This window comes from Dicentrarchus labrax, unplaced genomic scaffold (genome assembly GCF_905237075.1).
Source record: "Dicentrarchus labrax unplaced genomic scaffold, dlabrax2021, whole genome shotgun sequence".
Classification (NCBI taxonomy): Eukaryota; Metazoa; Chordata; class Actinopteri; family Moronidae; genus Dicentrarchus; species Dicentrarchus labrax.
The window spans coordinates 1,316,619-1,337,221 of record NW_026136712.1 but is presented as its reverse complement, the minus strand read 5'-3'; the positions used below and the strand labels follow the sequence as shown (position 1 = coordinate 1,337,221).

General features: G+C 39.2%; 1 protein-coding gene across 1 annotated transcript in view; it reads left to right on the top strand.

The window, feature by feature from the left end:
- The first annotated feature begins 774 nt into the window (after positions 1-774).
- Positions 775-20,603, top strand: part of ipmkb (inositol polyphosphate multikinase b) — a 31,712-nt gene continuing 11,883 nt past the window's right edge. Inside the window, exons 1-4 of the mRNA XM_051417153.1 lie at positions 775-2,101; positions 16,324-16,409; positions 18,055-18,151; positions 18,829-19,001. Of these exons, the coding sequence (XP_051273113.1) occupies positions 1,864-2,101; positions 16,324-16,409; positions 18,055-18,151; positions 18,829-19,001 (594 nt within the window). The 5' untranslated portion in view covers positions 775-1,863. The remainder of the gene's footprint in view (positions 2,102-16,323; positions 16,410-18,054; positions 18,152-18,828; positions 19,002-20,603) is intronic.

The following is a 20,603-nucleotide window of genomic DNA, read 5'->3' as shown; positions in this document are numbered from 1 at the left end:
TAACAGTTAGTGAACTGGTCACAACAAATCTCTAATAAATATCATGCATAGACCTACACACATTTCAAAGCAAGAGTCAGGGGTGGAGCCAGATGATGAATAAAAACAAAACCATGATGAACGCCCAGGAAACCCTAACCAGAACACAACAAATGTTGAAGAGACTGGGTGCTGAGGGGATTGTAGCACCCCCTAAAATCTAGCATAATGAGAAGCATTAGTTCAGAAAAATGTTAAACTAGTCATAACGTTCTCCCTTTGTTACTGGGATTTACATGTGTACAGTACACTGGTAGTTCTGGCTGGGAAGTAAATGGTAAATGGACCTGTACTTGTATAGCGCCTTTCTAGTCTTCTGACCACTCAAAGAGCTTTTACACTACATGCCACATTCACCCTTTCACACACATTCACACAATGATGGCAACGGCCCCCACAAACAAAAACTAACCCATTCACACACATTCAAACAGCATCGGGAGCAATTTGGGGATCTTACTCAAGTACACCTCGGGATGCCGCGGGAGGAGCCGGGGATCGAACCACCAACCTTCTGATTAGTGGACGACTCGCTCTACCTCCTGAGAGACCTGGGCTTTAAGTCATACTTGCCATTCGCGTTATTGCAAAAGGAACGAGTGCTATACACAAAGTTATTAGAAAAGCCTAAAAGATTCGGGGCTTTTGAGATTCGGGACTGGAACCCGAACCCCCGACAAGAGTGCTGCCGCAAAGCTATGAAGAGGTGTGTTTTGCGACAGTAATGGCAAGTGTCGCAAACGAGTAGGAGGCTTTGGGCGCTGTTCCTGACGTAGAGAGGTAGACGCCTACACTACTCTGGATATCTATGGCTGAGGAGCAGTCTAGCGACCTCTTTTAATAACATGGATTTTAGACCGACATTACATCGTTTTTGTGGTCATCGTCAGCGCGTAGGCCTTCGTCGTGAAGGCGATCGCACGGCGGGTGTGATGTCCCTCTGGTGTGCTGGATTGTGACGCGAGGACGGGCTCGCTGAGCAGCCTAATGGACAGTATCGATAAGTTAGCTACCAGAGCCTGACTAGCCTCTTTATGCAGTTTAGGGACGTCGCTGTCTCATTTGGTTGGCCCTGCCGGCTTCTGTATTTGCTGACTGGAACTGGATATCACTCTGGAGTGTGTCGTAACATCACCATTACTAACAGACAACAGTATTTACTCCTCTGGAGCGAGGAAGTCCAGCTGCGTCAGGCTAGCTGAAGATGATGAAGACGAAACCGGAAGTTGGGTGATTATGCTTTCACAATAAAGGCGCCCAAAATATTAGTTTTGACTTTGAGTAATGGCGTTTGTGATTAGACAGAGCCTGTAACGCTGAAGGAAAACGGCAGCCAAGTGTTTATTAACACCAAAAGTCTCCGTTTTTTTTACTACCGCGGTACACTGCAAGATACCTAAGGCTTCATAGGTTTTATTTTGGAAGCTTTGAGCGGAAGCCGTGCCTCATTCTGCTGTGTTTGACGCTGGTTGGAAGAGGGATGTGGCCAGGATGTATTTATGCTGCTGTTCAAGATATGAAAGTCATTGAATCGGCGCTGCTTCGGGAGCCGTGTTTCACCGCCGCACACAGCGGGGGTTACGACAGTGTCGCTGCCTGTCACAGTGCCTGTTGTCGGGGGTCGAAAACTGCGAACGCGTCCGAAGCTGCTGTGCTGGTTTCATCTGGACGGGACTATTTCCATGAAGGCTTCTCACCCTCAAGCCCAAACACTTTGTGTGCGTAATAAAAGTATGTGAATCGATACAGTCATATAGTTGACTTTTTTAGTTAATTATTTTCCAGGACTTTTCCTCCCCCCCTTTTTATTTTTTTATTTGACAAATGTCAACAACTCAGCGTCAAGTAATGATGGAGTCCTCTCTAGCTCTCGGCCGACTGGAACTGACCCCTAGTTCAGCCGCTGTTGGGGTCAGCAGGACCCCGCGGCTCTCCGGCGGTCCCCCCGCCAAAGAGAAGTGCGGCCAGCGGCAACTGGGGCCACTCGGCCCGGCTCACCTGAACGGCTGTGTCCCACTGTCACATCAAGTGGCAGGTCACAAGTTTGGAGTGGATAAAGTGGGTAAGTAAACTGGACAAGAGATCTTTTCTTAATCCCCAGCTACGGAAGAGGATTAGGGCCACGTGTGAAAAATGTAATTGAGTTTTGAGGGTAAAGTAAAAACAAAAGTCTGACTTAACTCAAATACATATTTCATATGTGGCCCTAATCCTCTTCTCTACTACCTGCAATCTGAACTTTATTTTTGACCTGGTAGCTGAATGTTGTTGTTTGTCACACCTATTTGTGCTGAGGTTGCAGTGGAAAATAAAGCCTATTAAGAACCCACAAAGCGCTTTCTTATCAATATAAACACACAGTCTTCCCCACACTGTTTGTGGCGGCCACCCATGGTGTATTATTGGAAAATGGTTGTGAGAAGATACCTTAACCTACAAGTGAAAGATGAAAATGGTCTATTAGAAAGTTTTGATTGCTGGTGTATCACGAACCAAAGTGTGGATGACAAAGTAACAATTCAGAATGTTGTAGCTCTTGCTCTACCAGGTATGTTAGCTGTCAGCAAGAATGGAGATTGGGGGATTTTTCATACATGAGGGAGCAGCATATGATTCATGCACATGTCTCACTCTGTCACTGCTAACCAACTACATGTACCAATGTGGGTCCCTGCACTGAATCTGATTTCATTTGTGGATTCACTTGTACTCATGCACACAGGACACCTGACATTATCAAAGCCTCCATTGTGTGTTATCAGACAAGGTGTTGAGCTGAATTGATTGTGTGTGATACAGTCAACAGCTGGTGTTGGTTTCAGTACGGCCTCAGATGGATGAGTCATTGCTGGTCAGTCAGTTACCTTGACGAATTGCAGTCTCCTGTAAAGACACATCTTTATGTTGTGGGTCAGACAGGATGGTCTTCTCAAGAGTGGCCTGCAGGCAGCAAGGGCAAACCTGTCTGTCCACAAACGTTTTTGTGTCCTGTTTTACCTGAGCTATCATAATGTAATGTTTTCTTCGGTGCAGTTTCTGCTGTTTCTTCCTTCTTATCCCATCTCCTTCCTATCTTTCTTCTCATCTCTGTTGAGAAGAAAGATAGGTGTGCAGTACATGTGCAGTACCGATCGGGCACTCATGAGAAAATTGCTAAAAGTTCGAGAACAAGGCAGATACATTTTGCTAGAGTGCTAGAACAAGAGCCTTCACTATCTCGCTTGCATGGCAGCTTGGTTGTTGTTATTTATTATTTTTTTGTTAATGCTAATGAATAAAACAATTTTCTATAGGGGCGGGTAAAAATATACTTTGAGGCAAGTGGATTTCTACTCGACCAGGCAAGAAAAAAACATAAACGCTGAACCTTCCAGAATTCAGCTCCAAACGTGCCGGGAGTAGTTCTACCATAGAATTACTTTGTTATTAGAGGCATGTTACCAAATGCTGTATTCTTTTACCCTACATCTTGGGTAGTGTGGCCCAAACAACACGACTGAGACCAGCTTTTTAGGTGTGAACAGAACAATAATAATAATAATAATAATAATTTTACTTTTTTTATATTTTACAAAGGAGTGGACAACCTGAAGTTTTTCCAATGAAGTACATCAAAAACATAACAAACAAAAAAATAACACAATAACATACTCTCACAACATAAAGCCTGTCAAATGTTTTGCATAAGAATTCAAAATAAATGTATATTATTACGGACTGATAATTGATCAGCTAGTAACTTTACAATACAAAATGCTTCTTCGTGTTTCAGTCTAGACTAACGATACCCATCATCAGTATTACTTCTTCAACTCAGATTAATACATCAGGTTCAGTTAAGTGCTGCATGACCTGCTGTCAGTCAGGAATCTGGTAATAAGTCAGTGTGAACATCCAGTTGAGTTGAAACAAGACATTTGAAGACATCCCATTGACACTGCCTTGTCGTTAAAGGTCCAGTGTGTAACATTTAGGAAGATCTGTTGTCAGAAATGGAATATAATGTTCATAGGTAAGTTTTTATTAGTGTCTAATCACCTAAAAATAAGAATGATGTTTTTTAGAATGAGCTGTTTACATCTACAGATGCTGCGGGTCACCATCCATGGACTCCGCCATGTAAAACTGCAATGTTTCTACAGTAGCCCAGAACGGACAAACTAAACACCAATAATGAAAATAATCGTTAGTTGTAAACCTAACACAGATTCAGAACTCCAGTGATTCTTTAAAGCTCTGTGTTATGTGAAAATTTGCATTACATTTATTAGCCTTTTTTTTTTTTTTTTTTTTTTTAAAGTGACAACATATGGAGAATGACAGATGGCAGCTTTAAATGTCTCTGGACTCCTACATATACTGTATCTCCTAATTAAAGCAGTTACGTTTTTATTAGCAATACAGCGAAGTTGCTGCTTCAAAATCTGTTTGCGCTTAACTTAGACACGCACATTATTAAAAAGGTTACTGTTAAAGGAATTGAGAGAATCAAATTACTAAACCATATCAATAATAGAATCTAAATGTGTATGTTGTTGGGAAGGTAGAACATTTCTGTGGTGATGTCTTCTGAATGTCTCCTCTCGGTACACTGCCAGACAGAAGAAGAAAGCAGCATTATGTGAAACAGTGATTCACTATATTTGACAGCAATGTGAAATTATCTCATCTTTTGTCACTCATTGGGATTAGTAGTGAACAATCAATAACATAGGCCACATAAGTTCAACCTAACAGGCAGTGAAAAGTAGAGCTGTTCTGATACCAGTATCTGCAATTCCTGATACTGCCTAACATGATCTCTCGGGCCAAGCAGTATTGACACAGTATTGAAATGCAGCCAGCAGTAACCTTAACAGTTGTAGAACGAGCTGTGGAATCCTGTCTGGCCTGAACTTCTGTTGACTGAAAATGATCTTGCTCACTCCTTGTCCCACTGCTCCCTCTCCCCCAGACCATAGAGCTTTGTTTAAATGTGTGTTAGTGATGGGCAGTTATTTGTCGTGAATAGCTGAAAGACCACTGACTGAAGCAGTGCTTTCAGCCACTGTTTCTGTTTTACAAGCAGTGTTGGGCAGTAATGGGAATTGCTGATCAAATTTCAGTAATAATATTACAGTTACCCTACTGATTTGAAATCCAACAATCCATTTTTGTAATCAATGCTAGCTTCCCAGATGGAAATGCTTACATTTAAGGGCTAGAAATATTCCCATTACGTTGGTAATAAAAAAACAAAACTGGGTTTTCTCTCTAACTCCCAACAACCAGGCAAGGCAGACAGCCACCCACGTAGACTTGGGGTCTGCTCAAAGTTTCTACCTGTTAAAAGGACGTTTTTCCTTGTTACTCTCGACAAGTGCTTGTTCATGGTGGGAACTGTTGGGTCTCTAAATAATAGTAGTCTAGTAAATAAGGAGTACAGTCTACATATAAATAAGGAGTACAGTCTAGATCTGCTCTGTTTGAGAATTCAATTCAATTCAATTTTATTTGTATAGCGCCAATTCATAACAGAAGTTATCTCAGGACACTTTTCAAATAGAGCAGGTCTAGACCGAACTCTTTAACATTAATTACAGAGACCCAACAGTACCACCATGAGCAAGCACTTACTAGAAGTGTCCTGAGATTACTTTGAATTGAAAAACTGAATTGATTTTAGTCGTGGACAGTAGGCTGCAAGGGACAAAGAACTAATGAAGCTGAATGAAGTGGTTGGATATGTTGTCCATGATTCTTGGGAAAATAGCGGTCACAGGCAACAGAAGACGTGCTGTTTCTAAAAAACAGAAGTTGTCTTGTCATCAGTTTGAGCTAGAATATTTAATAAATTATAATAAGTAAAGTAATACAGTTATGTTTGTAAAGAGTAATGAGCCTAACCCTGCTTACAAATGACCTGATTTAGTCTTTGGTTGGATTGAAAAGCTACTCTGTGGCACATCGTGGCTCATCCCTGGTGCGGCTCCAGAAGTGTTCAGAAGTGTATGACTGGTTGGTTCTTAAACAGGAAGTGTGTAGTTCAAGACTCACGTCAGCAAACTTGATTTGATGTAAACTATCCCACTGAGGGTGCTGCTTTTCACATTGTGCCCTCTCTCTCTTGGATGGTGCTAATTAGCAGGAAGACGTGTGGGCCCCTGCAACTTGTGGCCATGGTTACTCTGCAGTTTAGGCAGAGAATGGTGTTCTCCAGTAGTGCTTAAGTGGCTCTTTGTAGTCAAAATAACAACAAAGAGGGATGGATATTGTTTTTCATGTCTTACTATTTGAGTCAGTTTAACACAAAACCTAACTTTAATGCAATTTGTTTCTAATTTTTTTGTGATCAGGTATTTTGTGTATATCCAATGCATCTGTATCAAGATTGTTTGCTTAAAATATTACAGCTTATATATTGTTATTGGATCTTTTAAACACTCAAATATCAATTACAATATCAGCTGGGCTATAATAGCTACTGTAATTTGTCAAGCTTAGGCACACTTGTGGGTGTTAGCTCTTGGGTGTGACTTCAGCTTAGCCTGGCTGGCCCTTTTTGGGGTATGTGGCTTTACATAACATCTGTAATCCTGGAAAGAAAAAATCTTAAAGCTGCAGTAGGTCCCTCTTTATAAAAATATATTTTTGTTATAGTTGCAGAATCTTTCACTATATCCTGACAGTAGAACATGAGATGGATAATCTGTGAAAAATCTGCTTTCTCTGGCTCCTCCTAGAGCATTGGCAAAAATGTTAAATATGCAAGGTGAAATACAGTAAGCTAAGCGTCTTTTTAAGGCATCTTTTGTGTCATGGTAAACAAACTATGGTAGATAAGTGATGTCAGAGCAGAGAGAATAAATACAGTAGGTTGGCAGTGGAAAATAATTCCTGATGAATTCTATCTGAAAGGTGTTTTGTTCCAATTCAAATCTGGTTTTTCATACTCAACCTGAAATGTTATTTGATTTTTTTTTAGATGACAAGTGGGTGCTGTTTTCAGATAAGAATATACAATTGTTTTAGTAGGCTTTCCAGCAACACTGAAAAGATGTGATGAGATTATGAAGCACTGTCAGGAAACTTGAACCTATACATGCAAATCAGATTCTTTCCATAATAGCAAAATAGGTAGAAGAAAAACACAAGAATAAATACACAGCAGTGGCGTGTAGTGCAGGCACTGCGGTGTGTGTGTGTGTGTGTGTGTGTGTGATGTTGGATCATAATGTAAGTGCAGTGTCTGAAAGGTGAAAGTCCAGCTGTTACTCACCTGTCAGCCGCTCCGTGTTGATTCTCCACATCGCTGTGAAAATGATTGCCAGTCAGTTCTGTATTACATTATAAAAGAACCTTCGACGGATGGGTTGACACCGTGGTTAGAGTTATATGTGGTAGAGAACCAATAACAATTAGGGTTGTAATAAAATATAAAATTTTTTTTTTTTGTTTTGTGATATTGTATTGATTCTCAAAAACATTATAGATTTTTATGGTTAAACCCCCAACAGCTAGATAGCAGTTTTGTAAATGTAAACTGTGATGTGCTGTGATGTCGGATGTTATAGCGACTGTAATAAATGCAAATACAGATCCCACTGTTGTAGTTGCAAAAAAAAACCTTTTTAAACTTAGATTTAATGCAAATGGTGGTGTGTCCTTCAGTTTTCCAATTTCAATATGTTCTTTTATTAAATCACAGTATCACGCTATCTTACAATATATTGAATCGTAAACCCCTGTAACATGATACGTATCGTATGGCCAGATTCTTACAATACACAGCCCTAATAAGGCTGCTCAATTAATCGAAATTTTATCATGATTACGATTTTGGGGCCAAACGATCTCAACACTACTAAAATCGGGGGAAAACAATTTTTTTTTTTCATTTTCTGTTGTGCAACGTTGTATAGAAAAAAGCTGTGTCCCAATTCAGAGTCATGCGTCATGCGCTCGGTATACTCGCCGTTCCCGACCTGTCGCGCGACAATGTGAAGTCATGGGAGCGCCGTAACTATTTATACTTGCACTGGTGGTCGCGACACTAGTTGCAGTCTTCTCCTGTCACGTTGTTTTCATTTGAACAGGTAACACAGAGACTTACAAATGTTTATGGGGAAAGGAAAGTGTAACTGAGGACTTCCTTGCAAAGTGTTTTTGACAAATGTCCAATAAATGCAGCATGTTTCTGAAGTTTAAAAAAAATAATCGTTTGAATAATCGTGATTTCAATTTGACCCAAATAATCGTGATTATGATTATTTCCATAATCGAGCAGCCCTAAGCCCTAATACCAATACTTTGAGAAAGAAGCTGCTGACAACCAATATTTTCTTATGTGATAGGGAGCTAAATATTAACACTGGCTTCCCTCAAACTAGAAGGGTAATATTTTGATAATATCCCTCTCATTTCTCTCATATGTTGTGGTGTAAGAAAATATCGATACACATGAGTATTGCAATACTACGTTTTGTGATTCTGTATTGATTTTTCAAAAACAGTGCTGATTTTTAAACAATAGTTTATGTGCAAATATTTGTGGCAGTGTTTCCTTTTGTGTTGTGTTAAATTTTCAAAAAGTTGCAATATATTGTGATATATCTAAAGGTCCATTGTGTAGGATTTAGTGGTATCTAGCGGTGAGGTTGCAGATCGTAACTCCCTCCCTTCACCCTCCCCTTCCAAGCCCGAAGGAGCTGGGCTACGAACGCCATGCTAAGCGACCCATGGCCTCTGTAGGTTAACAGCTCATTCTAAGGTAAAAAAGAATATCCAACAGTTTATATTTCCAGGTGATTACACACTAATGAAAACATACCTATGATTATTATAATACGTTTTTGCCAATAGAACCTCCTAAATGTTACACACTGGACCGTACCATTTAGTTAGTAAAGAATAGTGACCAAGATATATTCTGAGCAGTACACTTTAAAAAGAAATATTTGGGCTGCACTGAGGAAGACATTTTCGATAAGCCAAAATCAACCAATAATCTCAGCCTGTTGATTTATTAGTCTCACTCTAATACAGTGTTGTCTTTAATAGAAAGATGACTACAGAAATAAAGCACAAGTTGTAATAAACTACATTTATTTTAATAATTAAATTTTCAGTTTCAGCAGTGGTAAACATCAGTTTACTTGTCAAATTAACAATTTACCATCAATTAAATTATAATGACTCAGTTATGTGGGATATACATGCATATAGTGATAATGTTCCTCTTTTTCTGTTGACCTCCAGTGATTTCCATCTGTCTCTCTTTCACACCATCATTTTATCAGTCAGGACCAGTGTCTCATCAGATCAGCTGACTGTGTGTGTTTGTAAGTCATTTAGCGTCTTACACAAGTGACACACTTGTGACCTGCAGCCTGTTTGCCTGACACACTGGCGAGCTGACGTTTTCTCTGACTGACTGACTGGTTAAGTGGCTGACTGATGGAGTGATCAGGAAGTTTAATGACTAACCTACTGTGTAACTGGTTGAGTTTAGTTGACTTTTAACGCCTGCATCCAAACAGCCTGTCTGTGGAATGGTGTTTACTGAAGGCTTTCTGATACATACGGACTATTTTATTCTCTTGTTTACCTAATGAAACCTAATCCCACTGAAAGCCATTCAGATCACACAGATCTTCTCCCTTCCTTCTATAACAACCTGTTCCACAGTGATTGTGTGGATATGGTGTACTGTACTGAAAACCTGTTTTGTCCATGGAGCACACCTACTCTTATGGTAGTATTTCAAGTGCAAATAGGTTCGGCTCTGCTGCTCTGCTAATTTTTCAACAACAGATTTGGAGAGTATTAAATTCCATATTATGTACACTCTTTTTTTCCATACCTTTTTTTTGTCTCTGCACTGATGAAAAGTAACCTTTTTAGCCAAGTAGTGCATTTAAAGCACAATAATTGTATAATGTATCAATTGACAGTGTAAAAGAGGTCACTCGGAGTGATGGACATACAGGGAATAATCACCTCAATCTGCAGCCCCTTTTGAGTTTCAGCTCATTGTTCAGCTGTCTGGTCTGTGACTTTACTCAGGCAACTGTTTTCAGAGGAAAACAAAGGAAACTGTAATTGTTAAAGTTCGATAAGGCATGACATGGATTGCTGGTTGATGGTTTAATAATGTGTGTATTGATTTACTGATCAGGTTAGTTATGCGCATTGTACCCAGTTTCTAACAGCAGTTAAACATGATGTGCTTGTTATTAATGGTGTAATTAATGATTTCTGATGAAATGTAGTTTGTGGAGCAGACAGACAGATTGCTAAATATGAATTGTATGATTGTATGAGCATTTACCAATTTGTGACTAGGGTTGCAAAGGGGTGGACATTTTCCGGTAAATTTCTGGAAACATTCCAGAAACTTTCCATGGAAAGATAAGCCTGGGGAATTTTGGAAACATGCCAATTTGGAAACTTTCATGGGAATTAATGGAAATTATGGGAATTATTGGGAAATTATGGGAATTAATGGGAATTTAGGAGAATTAACTGGAAAAGTTGGGTAATTCATACAATATTGAAATGTATTTTCTTTGTATTTGTACTATGTTGGTCGTTTAAATGTCAGTTATAAATGCTCTTACACACATTGCTGCTTTAGTCCGGTCAGCAATTTATGCATTGCACGGCGTTGCTGTGCGTGTAATACAATGTAAAGTTTTGTTTTCGAGCTGGTTTGCTAAATAGGCTAATGTAGCTAACAATAACACTAGCCTGCCACTGCCCCTGGTGGCTCGAGACAAACGCCACAGCACTTGTTGAAATTGAAATAGGCGAAAATGGTTCAAATATTATTGAAATGTAAGACTTGCAATAACGGAATTACTTGAAATGTTAGTGTTTCTGTAGAAAAACATTATTATTTCACATTGAGCTTGTTGAGATGAGCCACAAGCAATAACAAGACAGCTGCTGCACTGGTGGCGTCCATGTTCTTTCCGACTCGTAATGCCCAAAGACAAATGGAACGCTATAAGTGGTACAAGCCAGGTAATTACGTCACGTTCTCGCGTCAGAGCAACTCGGACGGGGGATTTACGAGACAAATGGATAGCACCATAAGTATTAGCCCAAACCATTGACCTTAGCTTAACATATGATGGTAGCTAGCATGCTGCCTTTGATTTACTATGGCTATGGTTATGGTTATATGCGTACAATACTATTAACCAAGATAGGTTAATAGCAATGGGTTATGTATTAACCCCCCCGAAAAAAAAAAAAAAACTCCCATATTTTAAAAAATAAATGTTGGCAAGTATGTAGTAGCCTTTGCTGATTACTGCGTGTGTGCATGTCATTGACGAATATAGGGAGGACATTCAACTGAAGTTGCATTAAATCATCAGGTTGTTTTAAGCAAGATTATCCTGCAAGATGTTTCTTTTCAACTACATGTAAATTCCCTGTTATAGACTAACAGTATTATAACAAGCAATATTAAAAATATCCAGTTTATTCCCATTAATACCCGTTTATTCCCGTTAGGGCTGGGCAATATGGCTTAGAAATAAAATCTCCAATTTTTTCACACCAAACCCGATTTACAATTTTAATCGATTTTTTTGTAGTTTTTTAGCGGTTGTTTGTGGGCTGTGGTCCTGTATATCTCGCAGAGAGCAACATTTCTCCCACTCGGCTGCATGCCTCTGCTTGAGGTGCCGGAATAAATTGGTCGTACTGCTACCTTTGGTTGCAACAGCTTTCAAACAAACTTTGCAGTGGGTCGTGGTTTGTTCGCTGTCGGACGCCACAAAACCAAACCAGTTCCAAACAACCGACGACACTGTGCCTTTTTTGGGGACGAGCTCATCCTGGCTTGCTGCCATGTTGTGTTTATCTGTGGAGAGGCGGGGGGAGGGGTCAGCGCACTCTGACCTACGGGAGCCCAAAGGGAGCACCGGTGTTGTGGAAGTTCAAGAGAAAACCGATTTTAACTAAAAATAAATCGTGTTTAACTACAAATTCGAATTAATCGATCAAATCGATTTATCGCCCAGCCCTAATTCCCGTTAATTCCTGTTAATTCCCATGGAAAGTTTCCAACTTTGCAATTCCCGGAATTTTGCAACCCTAATTGTGACTCACATGACTTGTTCATCCATCAACAACACTGTCAATACTTCAATGATGGATGGATGGATGGATGGATGGATAGATAGATGGATATACCACATGGGTCTAGTGTTGCTTTCGTCAACAAAAATTATGACTAAATATTGTCGTCAACGAACCTTTATCACGTGACGAGACGCAACGTAAATGGTGGTCATGTGAGGAAAACCATAATCAAATATATAATGCAATATTGTTGACAAATAAAAACGGGACTAAATGTGGTTTACAAAATAAAAACTCTGCTAAAATATCTCTTCATTTTCGTTGACCAAAACGAGACAAGACGAAATGTTAGAACGTTATTTCGTCTCGCTATTATTATTTTGCAATATTTCTATTTCCTGAGTCTCGGGACTGCATCAGCGCACTGCGCAGACGCAGGCGACGTCACTTCCTCAATCCCCGCTCGCGGCATTATTTAGAAGATGCAGCTGCAGTGGGTTAATGTTAGTCACAGACACACACATTTTATTGGCACTTTTTTATTATGTTATTGTAGCTCGAGCAATCAAGCACCTTGTTTCTCTTTAAGTTAAACTTGAATGTAATGTCAATTTTTTCTTGCATTGTCATTTGAAGCTATTTTATTTATTTATTTTATTTAAATTTATGTGTGTGTACTTCTTAGTACGTGTTTGGTAGGTAAAATAAATACGTTGTAAATTCAAATCAGAGCGTCTTCCATGTCTGGAATTGAATGTATTCTTGAGTCTATAAGGTAACAATAATATAATAAGATAACCTTGTTTGACTTGAGAAATGGGTGACTTAAAGAAAATGTTGGTTTTGTCTATACTATACTAGGTACTTGTACTATATTAACTGGGTTAAATAGAATTGCATTACTAAAAAGAGACTAAAATACAATTTTCATTGACTAAAACTAGACGAAAATAGTCATGGATAATTCTGACTAAAATAAGACTAAAATGCTCAGGCTTTTAGTTGACTGAAACTTGACTAGACTAAAAAGAGTATTAACGTGACTAAAACTAATAAAAACTCAAATGACAGTTTGACACAAAGACTAGACTAAAACTAAAATTAAAACAGGCCGCCAAAAACAACACTAGTAACGGCACACTTATCTTTTCCTCGCTGCATCTTTCTGTCTACACTGGAAACAGACTGGGAGTCCTACTCAAAATTTTACTTCATTCCAAATTTAATACAACACAAAACAGTGAAGGATACATGAGCTGTAACTAAAGCCTTGGTCACACTACATGACTTTATCTTTGTACTGTGATCTTTGTACTGTTCACGCTACACAACTTTCAGTCTTGGAATCGTTCTTGAAGTTGTTCTCCAAACTACTTTTCATCAGGAATCATTAATAACACCATTAATAACAAGCACATCATGTTTAATTAGGAAAGTACTTTAAAAACTTTACAAAAAGGGCAACCATTTACAGCATGCTGACATTAGGAACTGAGGACAATAAGCTAATCAGCCAGCATCACATTATTAAAGCATTACTCAAACTAATAACTAACAGCAGCCAACATCAGGCAACCTTGTCATACTTTAGTAGTTACTTAGTGTTTCTGTAGTGGTGACAAAACGTTACAAATGTTACATATTAGCAGTTTGAATTCAACTACAAGCTCCCTGCACCAAGCTGCCTTTAAGAAGTATAGATAGATTTTTTATTGTCCTTTTCAGGAAATGTGTTGCCACAGTCTGTATATAAATGTATGGACACATCATTACCAAAGGATAGACATTTAAACACAGCACGAACATCTAAACACAACACAGGTATTTACACGTAATGGCTACCGGGGAGTTTTGTTGAGTAGCGCTATGGCAACTTCTGCTCGTTTACAGGCTAGTGATAAATGTACAAATGAACAATTCCTCACGTCTGTAAAAACACGTAACTCTAGAAACACTAGCTTAAGGGCATCATATGTCGACAGTCTTCTTGTCAATTGAGCATCAATATAATCCATAAAGATAAACTGTATTCTGTACAAACTTTATATGTTGTTGTCTGAACTGGCTCAGCCTCTGTTGTAGCTGTGCTTCAGTGGGAGAGGGCCGTGGGAATGAGAGGCAGACAGTTTCAATAATTAAGTGCTGGTTTGTAGATCAGATACACACCATATTGAACGAAGACTCAATAACACTGTAAAAGCATTATCAAAATAATCAGACAGTTATTTATCTGATCAATGTAAAACAGCGAAAAAACTGTGAAAGATGTCCATCCCAGTTTTCCAAGGTGACGTCTTAAAAAGACTAGGAAAAATGGCAAATTCTCACGTTTGAGAAGCTGGAATCGTTAAATCCTAAACATACAATATGTCATTTCTGCTGCTAGGGGGTCTCTCGCATCAAAATAATAACTAAAGTTGTCTTAAGCACCATCAATGCAGTCAGCTTCTCCTGATTATCCACAGAGGTCTCCTCCTCTCCAAAGCAAACGGACCCGCTGATAAAAACTTCCACCTCCACTGCTGGACAGACAAAGGACGTCCCGGACGGGCTGTGAGCCGAGCTGCTGCTAACGCCATCGACAGGCAAACTGTGAAACGTTATATTATAGCTTTGACTGAGTAACTATCACATATCCATCAATCGACTAATCAATAAATCCATTAACTGTTGCTCATTTACTTCAGCGAGGCTACTGCGTTGACACTATTATGGGGCAGCTGTGGCTCAGAGGTAGAGCGGGTCATCCACTAATTGGGAGGTTGGCGGTTCGATCCCCGGCTCCTCTCGCTGCATGTCAAAGTGTCCTTGAGTTAAGACACTGAACCCCAAATTGCTCCTGTTGCTGTGCATCGGTGTATGAGTGTGTATGAATGATTAGTTTCCGTTCTCCGTTCTGGTCACACCATCAGTGTGTGAATGTTAGTGTGGCAGTGTACAGCGCATTGAGTGGTCGGAAGACTAGAAAGGCGCTGTATAAGTACAGTCCATTTACTATTATCTGTCTGAACAAGAGCTGCAACAGTTGGCTAATGGATGATGATGTAGAGTGATCCAGCAAATAACGTAGAGTTGTTGAACCTTGCTCGTCTTTTACTGCAGCAAAATGCAATGTCATCCGGCCTAATAACTTTTTTTGTTTGATTGATAAAATGCCACTCCTAGTCCTGAAAGTAGAACCAAATAATGTGTGACTGAGAATTTTGGTATTGGTAGAATCAGTGAGAACAATTTTTTCTGCTCTGAGATATTATGATAAATACAGATTCCTAGATTTATTTCGAACAAAGGTTCATGTTTGCCAGGGGCTGTAAATGTGTACGGTAATGACAATTGAGTTTGTCATTGACGGCTCATAAAGACCTAGAAGATTTCATGGTCCTATCTATACTAAGGTAAAAGTCCCTCTTGCTGCTCCCTGTCTCATTATTGTCCTCTCAGCAGCACAAGACAGATTCTTCTTTGTGTCTTATCATGTCCTTCCACCAGTGCTTTTTTGTCCTCCCACGTATTTTATTGCTACTGACTAAGGTGGGTGTGTTTGCTGAAGTCAGAGTTTATGATTCACTCTTTAACATTAATCTCAGTGTTGAAGATAGTGAACACAGTGAACTGTTCATGGCTAAAAGCTGAATATGTTTGCCATTTACAGTGATTTACTTCAGAATGAACTGTGACGAACATTGAGGTGTCATTCATCATCATTTTACTGTACTTCAGCACGGATATTCAATTCAATTCAATTCAATTCAATTTTATTTGTATAGCGCCAATTCATAACAGAAGTTATCTCAGGACACTTTTCAAATAGAGCAGGTCTAGACCGAACTCTTTATAACATTATTTACAGAGACCCAACAGTACCACCATGAGCAAGCACTTGGCGACAAGGGCAAGGAAAAACTGCCTGTTAAAAGGCAGAAACCTAGGACAGATCCTTCGGCTCTAGGTGGGTGGTCGTCTGTCTCGACCAGTTGGGGTGAGAGAGACAGAGAGAGACAGAGAGAGAGAGAGAGAGAGAGAGAGAGAGAGAGAGAGAGAGAGAGAGAGAGAGAGAGAGAGAGAGAGAGAGAGGTGCACAGCAACAACAGATATGCTAAAATAAGGGTTGAAGTTATCTGACTGGGTCCTTTTGTCAGCTGTTTCTTATTATTCTTTACTGAGTCAAGCACCAAAATCCTTACAGTGCTGTCTTTGTGTTGGTCGTAGGTATTTTGCAGCATCCAGATGGAACAGTCCTGAAGCAGCTTCAGCCTCCACCCAGAGGTCCACGAGAGATGCAGTTTTACAGCATGGTAATACCTCTGCATTCATAAATCTGCTATTCTCACACAGTTACATACACTACTGCTACTACAGCTGTACCTGTACTTGAATAAATAATACAAATGTGTGAAAAATCCAGCTGTTGAAGAAAATCTGTCCTTTCCAATGAAATGATTAACTTTAAATATAATCTAATACTAGGCCTGTCACAATAACTATTTGTCTTGGATGATGTAATGTAATATTAATATTGCCATTTTATGCCACTGATATAATGATAAGCATAATAATGCAAGTTCACCCTTTTAAAGGGCAATGAACTTTTAATTCTTGACATGTGGGGGAAAAAAATTCCTTGATAAACAAAACATAAATAAAACCACTCTATCAAAACAATAAATAGTATGGACATTTGCCACAGAGTCGGGCTACAGAGTCTTTACTTAACAGGCAATATAGTGATGGTAGGGAAATAGTTTTATTAGTTAGTCAAGATGGTAATCAGAGGTAAAATGAGTTGTTCAAAAACACTGCAATTGTAGCTCCAAAGCGGAACTATTGGGAAGAGACGTGTGGACCAGGAGGACCCCTTTTCCATCAGATCAGCTCTCTCACTCTGAGCTGTATATGATTTTATGAGCATTTACTTCTATTGTGACTCACATGACTTGTTCATCAGTTAACCACACTGTCAATACTTGATGGATGGATGGATATAAATCCTTAATAATCAGTATAAATATCAGACATTCCACATGGGTCAGTGTAATCCTGCGTGTGTCTGCTGCTTCAGTGTTTGCCTTAGAGCTTAGCAGCACTGTCAGACTCAGCAACTCTCATACAAACAGCAGTGAGTCATGGCATTGCGTCCGCCTGTCTCTTGACAAAACCAATCAAACCTAATCCCAACAACGCACACATCTCACACTGCGCTGGCATCCTGCAAACAGCTGGTAGTGTCAAATATTATTGAGCTGGTCCAAAAAATCAGTAAGTCAAATATTTTACGTTTTATTACACATATTACATATTTAACAACATAGGGCTGCTGTGAAAATGCAATAATTATTGCTCATAAAATCCAATTGTTCATCAGAATTGGATCATCAGAGTGGAAAAATAATAATTACATTGTATTAATACTGCGTATACCCTGTATTAGTGATTAAATGTTAAGTTGATTCGTTGATTAGTCAATCAACAGAAAACTAACCAGATGTGAGAAGAATGAAGCCTGGTTCCAGACAGTCTTTTGTTCAGTGATTCAAATAGATAATCACTGTAAATGTAATATATTTTTGGGTATTGGACTGTTTGTCAGAGAAAACAAGCACTTTGGCTGTCACCTAGGATGATGGGAACTGGTGGTAGATATTTCAGTATATTCCAACATTTGATTTGAAACAATTACCTCAATATAGTGCAAACAAACAACACAGCAAGTAATATAACTTGCAAACTGCAAGCGAAAATTGCTGCTGAGATATTCTCTAGAATCACATACCTAAAATCACATACCCCACCTTTAATTGAGTAAGCCAAACAGTACCCACCAAATAAACCATAATGGAAATAATCTGTAGCTGCACCCCTACTCTAAATATATAGTGTGGTAGTCACTATATATGCGCAGTATAGTATGATGGTGGTAACGTGTGTGTATGTGTGTCCTAGGTGTATGCAGAGGACTGCTGTGATCCATGCCTTTTTGAGCTCCAGAACCATCTGCCCAAGTACTATGGTACCTGGTCCTCTCCTGACAGCCCCAATGGTAAGAGACTGGTGTGTGTGTGTGTGTGTGTGTGTGTGTGTGTGTGTGTGTGTGTGTGTGTGTGTGTGTGTGTGTGTGTGTGTGTGTGTGTGTGTGTGTGTGTGTGTGTGTGTGTGTGTGTGTGTGTGTGTGTGTGTGTGTGTGTGTGTGTGTGTGTGTGTGTGTGTGTGCGCCTCTCTCTATCTAAATCCAACAATACATGCAGGTTAGGTGAACTGGATTTTGAAGCTGATACTGATGTTGTTATTAATTTCAAAAAATCCAATAATTTAATAATACATTTTTCCTTTGGATTGTTGGATTGCAGAATATAAACTCTGTTACCTTTTGTAAAAAACACATTTCTCCAGCACTTTTGGTGAAATTTCAGCTCTATAAGCCAAATACCATGAGCTACTGTTATTTCAGCTAAATGATTCTTCTTATTCTTATAAATGTTACATTATATTAATTTGACATGAATAAGGTTTTTACTGCAAGTATTGGTAAACTGTTTACAATTCTCTTGTCAGTCATCTGATGTTGAAAAAACAGACAAGACATGAAGTCGAGGAAGAACCTCCATCAAATCAGAAACATGTTATGAGCAGTACTGACTGTATGATTAATACAAAAAAAATGAAAAGCCAACATCAGCCTCATGTAAACAGGCTAGTAATACTATGCCACTGCCTCAGACTTGTACCTGAAGCTGGAGGATGTGACCCGGCGCTTCGTCAAGCCGTGCATCATGGATGTGAAGCTGGGCCAGCGGAGCTACGATCCGTTCGCCTCGCAGGAGAAACGGGAGCAGCAGATCAGGAAATACCCACTGATGGAGGAGATAGGCTTCCTGGTCCTCGGCATGAGGGTGAGTTTGACTTGAAAAAATGTATATCAGATTTTTTTTTTCTCTTGTTGCACAGAATATTTACTTTATTAATTGATGTACCTTTACAAAACAATTACAAACAAGACAGGAATAACAGAAAAGCTACATTTAAAAAAGTGCTAAATCAAAGTAGAGATTTCATAGCCTAATATTCTTGGAAACTTGATTTAAATTGAAAAGTAAATACACAAGACAAACCTTCATAACGGAGACAATTCATCCCTTATGTCCAATAACCTGACAACTTTTGGAATTAACTAGGGATGCTCGATATTGGCTTTTCTGCCGATATCCGATATTCCGATATTGTCCAACTCTCAATTTCCGATACCGATATCACCCGATACCGATATATGCAGGCTTTTTACACCAAAACTGTTAGGTAACAACATAACATATCTCCTATTGTGGAATTAACACATTATGCCTCATTTTATTGTGATGCCCCCACTGGATGCATACATAAATGCAACATGGCTTTCCAAATGTAAACACTGTCTGTGCACAATAAGAGAACAACTTCAACTTTCATTGTATTAATACTGAAAAGAGCGCTAATGCTAATCGCTAAGCACTAGCTTTGGTTAATGTGTTTAATTGTATTATGCACCTGAAGGAGTGCTAATGTAAATTCTAACCAATTGTTAGTTTGGTTTAGGAACAGCTCATAGCAGGGTCAAATATTTAAGGTGCATTGCACTTATTTTGTGTTAATATTAAAATCATTCAGCTTTAAATTGTTTGCTTGTTAGCCACGGTTAGCAACCAACCAGTCTAGTGTGTAGTTGTTGTTGTTATACGCCATCTAGCGCACGCCGGTAAACGTCCCACGCTGCGTTCATGCAGGCTCGGAAATGCTGAAGCCTACAGAACAAACATCGGTTATAAAAACCTGATTCCGATAATTCCTGATATTACATTATTTAGTGAGTATCGGCCGATATTCACTAAATAATGTCTAGAATTAACAGATATCAAGTTAGTACATGTGATACCTGTACACTATTTGTCCAAACACCCCACCCTTAGTAATAGGATAACAGAAGTAATTGATCACACCTTTCATTCACACAGTGATGATCAACACAAGATACTGACAGAACAACTGGAAAAATGTCAATGTTTAACCCATGTGCTATGTGAAAAGGGTTCAGGTTGTTGACTAAGCTGAACAGTACCCTCTTATGTGTTTGAATACACCCAACCCTGAGCTCAGGCTGAACAGTAAACACACGTCAGGACAGTCTCTCATTAGTTTTTCCACATTGCTGAGACAGACAGACAGATGACAGAGATAGAGAACTTCTTATCTGTCGGAAAGGAAGAGAGTCAAATAGCAAAAGCTTTTATCGCTTTCATCAGTTTCCATTACAGCCCACTCTCATCATCAGTAAGTTTGAGTTTTCCTGCCCACAGCGTGAAACAAACAGAAAACACCCAATGAGCTGAATTAACATTTAAAATGTCCAACTTCTCATATGCAACAAGCATGTTGTTTCATTTGATGTTATTGTCATTTCTTTTCAATCTAGCTTGCCAGTATAATAAGACAATACATATTCCCCCTCCAGTCAGAGATCA